The sequence below is a fragment of the Onychostoma macrolepis genome, chromosome 13, assembly GCF_012432095.1.
Source record: "Onychostoma macrolepis isolate SWU-2019 chromosome 13, ASM1243209v1, whole genome shotgun sequence".
Classification (NCBI taxonomy): domain Eukaryota; kingdom Metazoa; phylum Chordata; class Actinopteri; order Cypriniformes; family Cyprinidae; genus Onychostoma; species Onychostoma macrolepis.
The window spans coordinates 25,340,831-25,355,749 of record NC_081167.1 but is presented as its reverse complement, the minus strand read 5'-3'; the positions used below and the strand labels follow the sequence as shown (position 1 = coordinate 25,355,749).

General features: G+C 36.7%; 1 protein-coding gene across 4 annotated transcripts in view; it reads right to left on the bottom strand.

The window, feature by feature from the left end:
* The window catches only part of prkg1a (protein kinase cGMP-dependent 1a), an 86,401-nt gene that overhangs the window by 40,652 nt on the left and 30,830 nt on the right, over positions 1 to 14,919 (bottom strand). For 3 of the 4 annotated variants that reach the window (XM_058795636.1, XM_058795637.1, XM_058795635.1), the window contains one exon: positions 5,178 to 5,344. In XM_058795636.1, the coding sequence (XP_058651619.1) occupies positions 5,178 to 5,344 (167 nt within the window). Of the gene's footprint in view, positions 1 to 5,177; positions 5,345 to 13,425; positions 13,996 to 14,919 lie in introns of those variants that run through there. The other variant, XM_058795634.1, reaches the window with a different exon arrangement.

Sequence of the window (14,919 nt, the reverse complement as noted above, 5' to 3'; positions counted from 1 at the left end):
ATGAACAAGGGTGGAGTTTCTCCGCATCTCAAACTCACTAATCAAAACTCACTTTCAGACAGCAGTGAGTGTTTGAAATAACTTCTGTTTGAGATCCAATGTGGATTATGATCACACAAGGCAGAAATAGATATTGATAAGTGATGCAAAAGACTATACACGCTAGACATTAACGTTACCAAAGTAAACATGGTAAATACAATCACTTAGAAGAAATCAGACGTCAGCTTCTCATTCTCTAACACAATCGTGTATTCATTTAGTAACATATTTTATCTGTCATAAGTCTCGTCTCAAGAATTAGCTCCACGTATGTCATAAAAATATCATGCTAATAGTTTTTGTTCGGGAGCTCCCTCTACTCAGGTAGTATTTGTGATGGAAAAAATATGGAATTGATCATTCTTTCTAAATGTGATGTAGGCTATACTGTGACTACAAATAAACAGAAACAGACTCGACTGAATAAGTAGGCTATGTGTTCTCTTTCTTTTGTTAAATAACGGTTCATACCACTTTATTTTTGTGTGACTAATTTTCAGTCCTGATAAATTAATTCATTCAATGATCAATGTATCACTTATTATTGTAAAACATTGATGCTTTTGGATTTAAATCTTTAACAAAACATGCAAACAAACTGCCGCTTTTATCATGTTCGTTTTGTGATTCCAGTGACTTTCTGATTAATTTTCTGATAAATCTTCTCTTTGTTGGTGAAATGATGGGGTTGCGTGATGTTGTTCCAGAGCTCTAGGCGCGTAAAGGGCGGGTTTTAGTGAAGCGCAAAGGACCTTCTGGCCCGGCGGTGGAAACGCATCGTGATTTTGGGCTCAGTGCTACAGGTCCGAAGGATTTTAGCCCCGCCCAGCCCGTTGAAAGCACTGGCCCGACAGTGGAAAAGCGGCTAGTGTCACATAAAAAGTACCAAGTGCTACAATATTTACAGACAATAAAAATGATGGTAAATTTACAACCCACTCCAACAAAGTGACAAATAATGATTATTCGTAGCATTACAGCACACACACTCTCCCTGCCAACCTTTCATGCTGGCTAACCACAGTTCTGATGTCATAAGTGATTGAAAATTTTGAGAACAGAGCAGTCACCCAGTGAATTCCAATTTATTTTTCTTTCTATAAAAACCTGAATAAATCCATTCATCAGTATGAAGAGATGGAGCTGTTTGGATGTTTGGAATGAGTCATTGTTGGAAAAACTGGTTACAGCTTGAGGCTCCCAGCGGACTATGGGCCCTGTGGTCAATCCATTCCTATTCATTTATCATCAATAAAGTCAGCATGAAATCAAAATTTACCCTATTGGCTTTTTCAATCTACATTCCAAGTAACATTGCATTTAATTCATCAGTGTATAATATTTTGAATAAATAAAGTTATTTTATTAAAATGTAATGTAAAATGCTCAGCCTGTGAAATTGCTTCCCTTATGAATGACTCCTGCTCCTTCAACCACCTACTGTAGCTCTATTCTGCTATATAATTGGCTTTTATTTTTGAAATTCTAATCCCACCCTACATTTTTTTTTTTTCTTATTGAATATCCACTTTCACTCAAAAATACTGTATGTCAGATTTCAGATTGTAAAATATATTGGCATATATCAGCCACTAGGGATGGGTACCGACAACCGGTATTTTTTTGGACCGGTACGTAATTGGGTCAATACCGGACTACTGATATGCTTCAGGACAAACAATACTGTTATCGATACTTGCGTTGTTTTATATCCCTATACTTCAATGTTAATGGCGAATTAGAAGCTGCTGCTTGTCATTTTCCTTCACTCAATGATTGGTTGATGTTTGCTCGACGTGCATGTGATATCCGTGCGCATGCACGGTGTGTGTTTGCGTGCAATCAGTGACCAGTGTTGCCAGATTGGGCAGGTTTATTGGTATAATATTGGTTTGGGCGGGTGGACAAAATTTTGGCTGGTTTTTGGTCAGTTTGGCGGTTTTCAAAACATATCAATTTTATTGGCTAATTGGTTAACAAACAAGCCCAAGTGTGCATGTATAGCCTACTGCATGCATCCAATCAGTCATCACAACGTTACTAAACACACACGCACAATAGTATCTGGTGCTGATGTTGACATCGCGGCCGCACTTTTAGCCAATCACTAGGGATCAGCAGACAGAAGTGATGATTCATGAACGACGGGTTTTTAGCGCGATAACGGATCTGATTTTGAATGTATTTAAGTGACCATAAATGCCTATTTATAAGTTCGATGTTAAAGAGTGGAGAGTGTTTTAACTCTCAAAACGTGAATTACACCTGTTGAGGGAGAGATGACATGAAGGCTATATCACTGCAACTCTGAAATCAGAGCACAGTTAAATTATTTAATCAAAATCTATTTATATCTTGATGACACAATTTTCATTTATGGGTGAACTATTCCATTAATATTCATAAAATAAAACACAAAGAGAAAAATAACTCACTGCTCCTGACTGAACAACTTTTTTTTCTTTCTTTCTTCCTTTCTTTTTTTTTTGAACATTATGTTTAGTGGGTTTTTCAAAGTCAAACACAACATACAAGATACAGAATCTAAAAATATTTCCCATATACATTACCCTATAACATACCCCAGACCTCCAACCCATAGTGCCACAAATAAACCGTAAATAAAATTAAAAAGGAAAACAGAGAAAATTAGATGATATCTAGTCATTCTGTCCTGTTATGCCCAGATAAGAAAGGAAACAAATCATGACATTTTTCTGACTGAACAACTTTAATACAGTTGCTAAAGTTCAGCAGTAATAAAATAACTTGAAATTTTCAACAACTTTTCACATCGTATCTTTTTGCACCAAATAGTATCGATAACAGTATCGATATCGATATCGGTATATAGGCCAACCGCTATTACAGAGGTTGAAAAAATAAGTACATTTTGATAAAAACATTTGTTTTTCTTTAGGATAATGTGCCCTGGCGTGTCAAAAAGGGGGTCAGTTTTGATTTCATGACTGAACACTTTCCATACGGAGGGATTTTGTGGTTGGCTTCTCCAAATGGTTACTGGTAAATGACTTTTGGGTAGTATGAAATCATGCATCAGATACACAAGCTGCAATTTTAGAGCTGACATTATCTACAGTCATTAAGCGTGTCTTTATTTATTCAGATTGGGGCTAATTAGCATGGCGACTTCAGCACACAGGCTAATATGACATTCAAGGCACAATAATAGCATGGCATCATTTCCTGTCTAGGCTCTCCTATCGTAAGGCCGAACTAATTATCTCAGCTGAAATTTCCCTCTTGTGTGACTGAAAGCTTAAATACTCAGTCTACCCCTGATATATCTCACAAACAAAGGCTTCTTTTGGACCATAAAACTACTGGACTTGCTTAATGTTATTTTGGGCTTCAAATGGAAATGCTGGTCAGTTCAGCTCGGATCACTATTATTGATCCTCTAACCTCTATCACTGGCCTTCTACTCTCAAATGGAGACCTCGATTTTGATGAAAAGATGATCTGAATAGAGGATTCCTCCAGCATTAAAGTCATTCTGTATCTCACAAGCTCTTCACTGCTCTGCCTTTGCAATCTATATCCTATATCCGAGTCTCACATGTAAATAATTTATCCTGGAAGACAGAAACTGCCATGAAAAGTTTGTTTCTCTTTCTAATAGAAAGTCCCAAAGGAATAGTCCTCGTTCTCCCTCTCTCCCGTCTCCGTTCTCTCTGAATCCTTTGCTGTTTTCTATGGAAATAACTGAATGTGGCAGAGCTAATGCTAAGAGAATGGACTTAATTCATTAAAAATAGTTTTTTGTCTACATTTTATTGTATTTGTCATATTACTATTGAAAAACAACATACCATAATGTGTTCTGGGACTGTATGCAGCCAATATCCACTTAGTCTCTCTTTCTAATTGGCTTGTGCCCGGATATAGTGTGTTGGGCAAGTGCCCAATTTGTACTACAAAAGCATAGAATCTCTGGAACATGACTAACAAAATCCCTTAATTCAAACCAAGTGTTCCTCCATTCCCTCAGGAACACAAAGAGGAAAGACAGAGAAAATCCTGTGCTCCTAAGAAAACACAACAGCTCTTTCCTCTCATTAAACAGAAATTGACAGATGTATTGACAGATGTAATGACATCAGAGACAGGTGGCCGACACAATCCTAACCTGACTTCAGCAGGTGTCACCAAAACAAGATCAAACATTTAATGAAAATAGCAAATGAGTATCAAATAAGACTGATGCTTAAACAAATATATAAAAAGTAGTGATAGACCACATCCACAATGATTTTTAAAAATCACATGGATAGACAAGTATGTTTGTATGTAGTCTCATTCATAACACTGCTTAAATGTTCCCACATTCTCTCGAAGCGCACACTAAGCATGCAATGCATTGCATACAAGCACTGTCTAATTATTTTTCTGTCTAATTATTCTAATTATAAAATAGCTGAATGGCTCTTTCAATATAAATTCAAACGTATGTATGGGCATTATAGCTCAGCCTATCTACTCTACATGTTTAAAGCACCATACCAATAAAACTTTTAAAACTGGGGTAGTCAGTTGGATCTGTAGAGTAACAGCTCTCAGAGGATTTTACTGCTCTGACTAGATCAATTTTATCAGCACCTAATCAATACAATCTATTCACAGGATCAATATTCCAGATCCACTTAGAGGATCTACAGCAGAAACCCAAATGTGACTGCGTTTGATCCCTAGGATTGGCGGTCATAGACACACTAAGTGGCTTTAGTTTAGCCAGAAAATGACAATTTTGATTCACTTGTGGTCTGTTCCAAACAAAAAGTTATTAAATGGCTTTAGAAGCTTTGGGAGACAGTACATACTGTATGTAGTACACACAACTCTTTTGATAGTTGTATGGGACGTTTTAGCAGCCTGACAGTGACTTGTCTTGAAATCAAGGTTCATTCAAATAAACAGAGCAGCTCAGACATTCTGCAACATGTTTCCTTTTGTGTTTCTCAGAAGAAAAAACTCTTCAAAGATATTACAGTGAGTAAATGATGACATAATTTTCATTTTGGGTGAACTATGCCTTGCTAAACATATTTAAAGCACAAACACTCTTTCTTTCTATCTCTCTTTTCAAAAATTATTATTTTGTTCCCGTCTCTCACCTTCCATGACGTAGACGAGGGAGCCCACATCCCCTTCTTTAATAATACAGCTGTTTTTGTCATAGTCCACTGGATACATACAGTCCACTATCTCCTGGATCTGAGACATTTCCAGATTCTTCATGAAGTCATTGTCCAGAATAGCTGACTTGATCAGTTCCTTCGACCTGTACAATGCAGGAAAACGTTGTTAAAAAGGTCCACATCATTTAATTAACACAGATAATAATGACTATGCCTGAAATAGAAACTTGCTGCTTACTGCTCAGAATACACTAAATACAGCTGTTTAAAAACTTGTTTGTGAAACAAAATGCATTATGCAACTATAAACTTTTCAAACAGTATCTGTATCACAGTACAATATGACCTCATGACCTCATTATGATTATGCGCGAATTTAATTCCATGAGTGGTGTCCACTTATCATTTTTTAATCTTAACTTTTGGCAATTCAATCAAAATATGAGTACAAAAAAAATATAAAAATAACAGCTGATATTATTAATATTGTTATGCATGGCTGGCAGTTTCATTCATCACAAGAAATTGGAAGGTAATGCAAACACATTGCATTGTGGGATACAGCATCCAATGCACTGTACTTTGTTGTACACATTTTGGCAAATGTTGTGCGTCATCTGGATATTACAATGTGCATACTATGCATACTATATACACATTGCAGTGTTTCCCCTGCCATTATGTTAGGGGGGCGGCCCGCCCCTCCAACGGCATCCCCCGCCACCCTTGAAGGTCAAGTTAATTTTATTTAATTTTATTTTCTCTATAGCACCAGATCACAACAGAAGTCATTTAAAGTTACCTTTCCTATAGAACAGATCTATACCTTGTTGTTTTATTAAACAAACTAAATAGCCTTATGTTATTTATCTTATTTTCACGACGGCATGTTATTTCTGTCTCTACGTGGTCGAGCTCTCTGTATGGCGCACAGTGGAGTTCCACCACGATGAGCACACACACACACACACACAAACATACGTGCACACACAAGTGAGCCCACTCCCACGCCCAGGGACGTGCAGAGAGTTCCTCAGGGGCAGGGGCTCAAATGTCCCATGTCATTTTCAACTGACTTATGAATGAGAACAGAAAATAACCGCTCACTTCACATTATTGTCCAATGAAATGTGAACTTCTTGTGCCAGATCATGATTGGCTGCTGTAGCCTATAGCCTACATGCCAAACGGGCATTACTGAATTATGTAATAGCTTATTCTAAAATATATGTGACCCTGGACGACAAAACCAGTCTTAAGTGTCAATTTTTCAAAATTGAGATTTATACATAATCTGATTTCCATTGATGAATGGTTTGTTAGGATAGGACAATATTTGGCTGAGATACAACAAAAAAAAATCAAAAATATTGAGAAAATCGCCTTTAAAGCTGTCAAATGAAGTTCTTAGCAATACATATTACTAATCAAAAATTAAGTTTTGATACATTTACGGTAAGAAATTTACAAATATCTTTATGGAACATGATCTTTACTTAATATCCTAATGATTTTTGTCATAAAAGAAAAATCGATAATTGTGACCCATAGAACGTAGAAATCAAATGCATTTTGTTTTATTGACCACAATATCATTGCTATTTGTCCGACGGGGGCACTTTTGAATCATTTTGAAAAAGGGCAGGGGCCCTTTGATCATTTTCATTAATTAAAAGATAAATTACATTAATGTTTTATGCCTTAAAAATGTAAATACACAACACAGAATTTTTCATAAAAAAAATCATAAGTCTAATGTAAGAATAAATCAAACTTGTTTTTATACTTTCAAATAATTAGACATGCTAAAACAGAAGTTGGAAAAAATAAAACATTTCTTTGGGCCCTAAACAAGTAATTTTTGTTAAACCTTTAATAAATTGATGTTAAATTGTTTAAGTTTCATGATTTTAATTAATAAGACATGCTTTTTGATTAATAAAATTTAATTTGACCATTAAAAAGATGTCCAGAAAGATGTGTGTTTAAAAAAAAGATGAAGAGGATATTTCAAGAGATGAAAGTAAATACACAAAATATCTTAGTTGGCGCTGGATGTTATAGCAAACAAAAATCAGAAGACTAGCTGAAAATGAGGTTTGCATCACAGACATACACAAATACACGCATTTCAAGTAATTAAAATTCAATATAACCTCCCACACAGGGACTCGGTAATGAACATTTTCTGAAATTCACCTCATTGCAAAATATTTCCAAAGATTATTCTGTGAAATATCAGATGTTCTCTATTTTTTCATGATAAAATACTTCAGTAATGTTCAGAGACTGAGTTATGAAGAGTGTAAACACTGTGCCTCTCAAAACACTGCTTTGATTGTCAGACAGAACTTCTTGCACAACCATTTTGAAGTGGATCTGTTTGACCGAAAAATGGAAGACGGATTTGTATTTTGAAAACCTGTATTTTAAAACCTGCTTAGAGAGCCATTATGCAATTCAAGTCATTATTTATGCAAATCCATTTAGTTCTGCTAATGACATTTAATTGCTCAAGTGCTGGTGGATGGAAAAACCTGGACTGATGTGGTAGAATATGTTTTTTAAATCTAATTATTGCTGTTTATATGACATTTTCGAGCACTCCTCAACAAAAAGCCTATCATTGTGACAGCAGCTCCTCTCTTTTTGTGGACCTGGACTTAAGCCAGACTTCTGATTTATTTGCAAAAACCCACAAACGCTCACCTATGAACCACACTGTGTTTACATTCCAGAGACATGCTCCGCCGTGAGCAAAAACAGACCTTTTATTTTTTTTTCAAGATGTCTGCAGTACTTCACGTAGAGCTCCTTTCATTTGGCTCACACACACTCGCACAGTCTCACCCTGAGGAAAATTGTATTGACTTAAAGATATAAAAATAGAAACAAATGAGACAACTGTTGACATACATTGCAATAAAATTAAAGAGCAATGAAATAAAAGTGAATAGCACTGCTCAGTTGATTTGAGATTAGTAGGGTCTTGAGGAGAAATATTTAAGAAGCAAGACATTTCAGCAAACATCTCAATTTGTTTTCAATATAAAGGAATAGTTAACCCAAGATGCAGATGAGTTTGTTTCTTCGTCGGAGCAGGTTTGGAGAAATTACTTGCTCACCATTACTTGCTCACCATGGATCATCTACAGTGAATGGGTGCCGTCAGACTGACAGTTTAAACAGCTGATAAAAACATCACAAATTCCACAAGACTCCAGTCCATCAATTAACATCTTGTGAAGCAAAAAGATGATTGTTTGTTAGAAATAAATCCATCATTAAGCCATTTGAACTTTAAATTGTCGCTTCCGGCCAAAATACAAGTTCAAGTGATTTAATGCTAAATTTCCCCAAATCTGTTCTGATGAAGAAACAAACTCATCTACATATTGGATGGCCTTAGGGAGAGTACATTTTCAATTTTGGGTGAACTATTCCTTTATTCCCAATGATGCTAAGGAGAAATATCTGGGATCTCAAGCTAAGCTAGCACAGTTTATTTAATTGCAACAGCCTTATAATAAGTACATACTCAAATCCAGCTGCAAATAAACAGCAGCTTCATCGCTTATGTGATGCAACTGAGAATGAAAGACAGCAGGGATATAAACAGCCAATAAATTAGTCGGTGCATTTGCATGACATTTGAACTAACAATACATTTAAATTGGCATAAATTTATATATATTTTTTTTATCAAAACAAACCGACATGCACACAATAAATAAGCCACGTGAAGGTCCATAAAGGTGTTTACATGCAGAGCGAAATCAGAGTAATCTCTGCAAGACTTGTGTGGTATTTTTGTATGGCAGTCTGAAATCTAGAGGACATTGGCTCTCTGGGGGAACAGTCAGGGGAGATGTTTTACATCCAGTAAAAGCACAGAGATCACTGGCCTCATTTACAGCAGACAACCTCAGGATCATCCTGTAACCAGCCTCTGTTTGACTCAGAATTTTACTCACTGCCTTTTTCAGGAGGACATTCACATCACACAGGTCAACAGACTGTCTCCCTTAAAAGGACAAAGTATGCTACGGCTTAAAGCAGAGTAAATTGGAGAAAGCTGTGGACATGGAGCCACAATGGCTGAACGTCTGCAAGAAAGTTTCTTATTAGTATAGGCCTTTTGTTTGTCTTGAAACATTTTTCGTCAAGAGAATATAATTTAAAATACTTGAATTTTGCAACATTATTTTTGAACTGAAATGAAACAACACTGGACCGACTCGAGCTGAATAATGGCACTATTGTCTTCTGTAGAGCTGCTACATGTTTCATAATGAATGAAGTTAAAAGTTGTTGAACTGAACACTCGGGCTGAATAATGACACTATTGTTTTGTTACAGCGGCTTTGCAGCAGAATTTGAATTTGTCTGATATTTGATGAAGTTTGCCTTAAATGATCCTGGTATTTTCCTGTTTATTACTGTGAAGCTGCTTTGAAACAATCTGTACTGCACAGTATAAAGTTTCTCTGATACTGGTGGGTCTGTATTGATTCACATACCCTGGCCTCTCTGCACGATCGCTCTGGCCTCATTGGAAAAAACATCGGTAGCTCTGTGGTCATCTGTAGATGTGTGTGCTAATGAGTTAATGGCTCTATCTTCCTCTATTCTCTGTTCTGTCCATTTTCTCTGCGGAATGCTAAAACAGGAAGTAAAGTCTCACTGCATATAGCAGCTCATACTGCAAATGACATTGCATAATAACCTGAGACAAATGAATGACCAAGTTGATTTATTTCTATAGATTTAGGCTTAGTCTGCAGAATGAAGCCGCAAATAATCTTTCCCTTATTTTTTGTATGAAAACTGCAAATTTGCAAATATAAAAATGGTAATTCTTATGCCAATAAGTGCATTTTTGTGGTTGCTTTTATCCATCTTCTGACTCAGTGGAATAGAAAAGAATATATATTTATATTACCCGCACAACTGGAAAAAAAAAAAAGTTTCTGCAACTTTTGCGCAATGTCGGCATAGAACTGCCATAAACTTATTAATACTGGGACAATCAACCTGAATCAGTCTGGTTAAATTAGTCCACTCTGCTTTCATATTGGCATTTTCTATTCCTGTAATAGGTATGCAAGTACTAAAACTACAACTAAATCTATTAAAAATCGGCTTTGGTTACTGAAATTAAGCTAAAGTAAAATATAAATATTAGATGAAAAAGCTAAACTTAAATGTTGCTTTGGCAACTAACTGAAAAAAAATGGATCGAAATATTTGACAAACTAATAAAAATTATAAAATCACAAAACAGCATTACTAACGCCTTTAATAAAATATAATTACAAAATATTAATAAATACTGTAATCCTATCTGGTTAAAAGGAAAAACTGTTGAGTAAGCTTATGATTTAATAACATTTTAAAATGCTAACAAAATCTGACAAAATGGTATGATAAATTATAACAGAGCCATTGTGTAGCTAAACAAAAATTGTCTTTATGTGCAGGCACAACAAAACAAAGCAGTGTCTTTACCAATAAGCCAGTCTTGAAAAATAAACTTCCTTTCTTACAGCTGACATATTGATCCATTTCTACCGTTCATTTTCTACAGGCTCATGGCTCACTCCTTGTGGAGAGCCAACCTGCAACCCTGCAGCTTTAACCACTAAGAAACAAAGTTTTCAGATGTGTGATGAATTCTCATATCCAAAGGACAAAGGGTCCAAGACATTCCTATTTCAGCGCAGAACTTCTGATCTCTGATATTTCAAAAGACCTCAAACAGCCCAGGTGTCAAAGATGAGTTCAGAAGAGACATTTCAATCAAGACTTCAAAAAAAAAATTCTGGTCTTTCATCATTTTAAGTGTAACAAGTGCCACTGCAAAGGTAAATGCAAAAAAGAATCAGAAACAGGAAGAAACAGGATGCAATTATGAGACAGAGACATGGTGAGTGACATTCAAATGGCAAAACAACACTCTACTGAAAGAAAAGAAAGGGGTACGTCACTCACTATTATGAATTTTGGCGAAAGCACAGTATTTGCCTTTACTTCGAAGAAAAAAAGAAAGCAACAGAACAGTGGATACATTAATGCATCAGCAAAGAAAGACACTCAGAAAAAAGATAAATGGATTTTCATCTCTCTGACCACACACAAAGATATAGAATCCTCTTCCAGCACATAACGAGCTTTCGAACAATATTGGAGTAAACCAATATTGATGGCAGTCCGTTCCCATCTGGCAGCCCAACACATAAGCTTTTTTCTTTTAAATCTTCATAATCATTCCTTAAAGTGCTGATCAGTTCAAGATGCAAGCAGAATAGAAGAAAAGACTCTACTGCGATAGGGTTCAAAGGGATTTTCTGCACAAAACAAGGTTGTGTTGTAAATTAGTACAGTGTTGAGCTGTCAAATGTCAGATGCACAGCAGATGGGGAAGGCCATGCTGGTCAGAAACAGAAGAATGATGTTCCTCTGCTGCCAAACCTCTAGATGCAAATTAATTAAGGGTATGTGTGTTCATGACAGCAGGCTGAAACACAAAAATCCTTCACTTCCAGGGGAACTGTTTAGTCTGATCAGATCCTCTGGTCTTTCTTGACAGTGTCTATTTCAATTAAAACACAACACGACACACTATTGTGTGCATAATAACAGCTGAGCATGTAAATAGCTTTCGTGATCCACCTGCTGCATGATATCAGGCTGCTTTGATAAGCAAATTACCAGTCCGTTAAACAAAGCAGTTATTATAGTCTTTGGGTATTTCCCACGTCACTACTCCTAACTGCTCAGTACGGACACATTATTCCTGGTTCAGATGTTTCCTTGTGGAAAATCAAACTTTCTTGGAGCGTCATCAATGAGATGCTTCTGCAAATGTCAATGAATGGCATTTTGAACAGAGTATAATGAGTTTGTCTCTGTGAGTTTTCAGATTTACAACAGACATCATAATGATTTCAATTGTGCAACCTGCATATTGCTGTCCCTTTCAAGAAAGTTACCATGGTAACCACTGCCAAAATACCAGTTATTCCGGTTAGTGTTCCTACAGTAAAATGTTTACTAGGTATTAGCCACCACTGTCTTCAAAAGAAAAATTACATGGATGAAAAATGGTTTAGAAATAACATATTTACTAGGTACTATTTTAGCAAAACCTAAGGTCATTTTATGGATTATGTGACAGGTGAGTTCAGTAAAGTATACAGTATGCATTCTTTTCTTGTCTAAGCAGTATGTCAAATCAGTATACAGTGTCCAAATACACAGTATGACACTAGACAAATATTTGGTGTACTGAGGCATCTTCTGAAGTGAAGCTCCTTGTCTCCTTGTAGGGATCCATCCATGTTACAGGGTTTAAGCTAACCTTGGGTTCTGTGGGAATGGATCTTGTCAGATTCAAAAGTTGACAAATAAAAAATACATAAAAAAAAAAAAAAAAAACGATAACTGTGAGCTGTGCGGCTTTTATTTAAGTGCAATAAAGTTGTTTCCCATCATTACATTGTTTCCTGATTGTTGCTGTTAGTATGCTACTTTTATGGCTAGGTAATTTAGATGACTGTAATGTTGTATTTATATAGCTTTACGTGGTGTTTAATAACTTTAATTCATCAACTAACACAATTAATGTTTTAAAGACAGCATAATGTTGTGATGACTCCACTTTGTAGCCTATTAAAGTTTAGCATTTAGGTAGTGAGTTTCAGGTATGCTTTTATTGACGTATTCAATGGTTCAAATCAGGGGTGTCAAACTCAGTTCCTGGAGGGCCGGAGCCCTGCAGAGTTTAGCAACCCTAATTAAACACACCTGATTCAGCTAATCAAGTCCTTCGGGTTTATTTGAAAACTACATGGTTTGCGTGTTGGAGCGGGGTTGGAACAAAACTCTGCAGGGCTGCGGAACTGAGTTTGACACCCCTGGTTTAAATGTAGCATTTGGTTACTTTTACCTCGTATTTATTAGGTTGGCTTGAGAAAGCAAACCTACTGAACTGCTACTAAAGCTTATTATTGCCAAGCCAACATATTGTTATAGTCATGCTAGCAACATGCTAACTAATGTTACATGCTAATCACCTAACCTATCTATCTAAATGTTCAAACTTCAAGCTTTTACAGCTGCTTTAAACTTTCAGGCTAGGCTTTCTCAAGCCAACCTAAAGTTTGTCTAGACTAACTTTTTTATCTAGTTTATTTTGATGTTATATTGTATCGAGTTAACCTACTTGGCACTCTTGGGGACGTTGGGCAGGGTCACGTGACTCAGCTGCTGGACGTTGGCGGGCTCGGCGCTGATCGCCTGTCGCTTGGTGCGCTGATGCTCCGGCAGCTCCGAGCGGCTCTGGACCTGTTGGGTCGCCGGGCGGATCACGGAGCGGTACTTATCCAGTTCGTTCTGCAGTTTCTGAATGAGTTCATCTTTCTGGTCCAGTTCGAGCTCCAGTTCGTCAATGAGCGCGTCTCTCTGTCTCAGTTCTTCAATTTTCTCCTGAAGCGCGTACTGGAGGTCGCGTAAAGTCCCCATCATCATCCCTTCAGAACCGAATAAAGCCTCCCAGAACTGCACTTTTAGCAAGTTTACTTAGAGAAGAAACACCGTGCACTAAACCAGCGTCTATTCTAGTCTAAAAGGACCCACAAAACGAGAAGAACCTGTGGAGAAGGAAAAAGTCTCGCAGTGTATCCGTGTAAAAAAAAGAAAAAGGAAAGAGGCAGCGCTCAATCCCACAGAGCCGCTGGAATCCTCACAGCTCTGACAGCAGCGCGTCCGTGTGAGCGCGCGTAGCTCGTGGGCAGTGACGTGATGAATGAGTGGAGCTCGCTCGCGCGTGTCACAGAAGAGCGCGGGATTCCTGGACAGTCAGAATCCAGAGGTTCAGCTCTGTACAGCTGATAACCGTTCGACTTTTGAAACAAACACTTCACAATCCAGAACTATACAATACCCCCATTTTCTAGTAGTGGCTTTACATGTACCGACAGCAGCTAAGATGAGAGGTCATGGAAGTCATAGAAATTCCAAACTAAAATTCCAAATTCCAAACCAAATCCTAAAAAAACTGTTGGTTAAACAAACTAACATGCTACCAAACATTAACATTATTAATTAGTACATTACGTTATTAATGTATTAATTACCATTTCTGTTGGCCAAAGAATAATTTAAAATGTGTCTGTCACCACAGACACCTTGCTGAAGTACCCAGTCTTACTGTTTACAAAAAGCCTGTTTGTTTAATGGCAGGTTTTCATTGTGACAACATACCCCAAATAATGTGACTACGTTGTGATATTTAAATGAACTGCATTCCTAAAAAATAAAGGTTATTTATCTGTATTCCATGTAGAAACTTTAACATCCGGGGAATCTTTCCATTTGACAAAAGGTGGAAAAAGGTTTTTACATTAATAAAATGTTATTAAGACAAAAGTGGTTTGTTTGAGAACTGTTCACTGACAGCTTCTTTAAAGAACCCAAAATGGTTCTATATACTGCATCACTGCAAAAAAAGGAAAAAAGAAAAAGAAAAAAAAAAACACATTTGAAACCTTTATTTTATTAATGGCCAGTAATGACTGGAATTGATCAATTGCCAAGACTTGAGGTGTGTGTTTATACAGATGTTGCCTTTAAAACTAAACCTGCCTGAGAAATATTCATTCATTAGAATAAAATGTGGGACAATTAGCCCCAGTCACCACTAAAATTCACTGACACT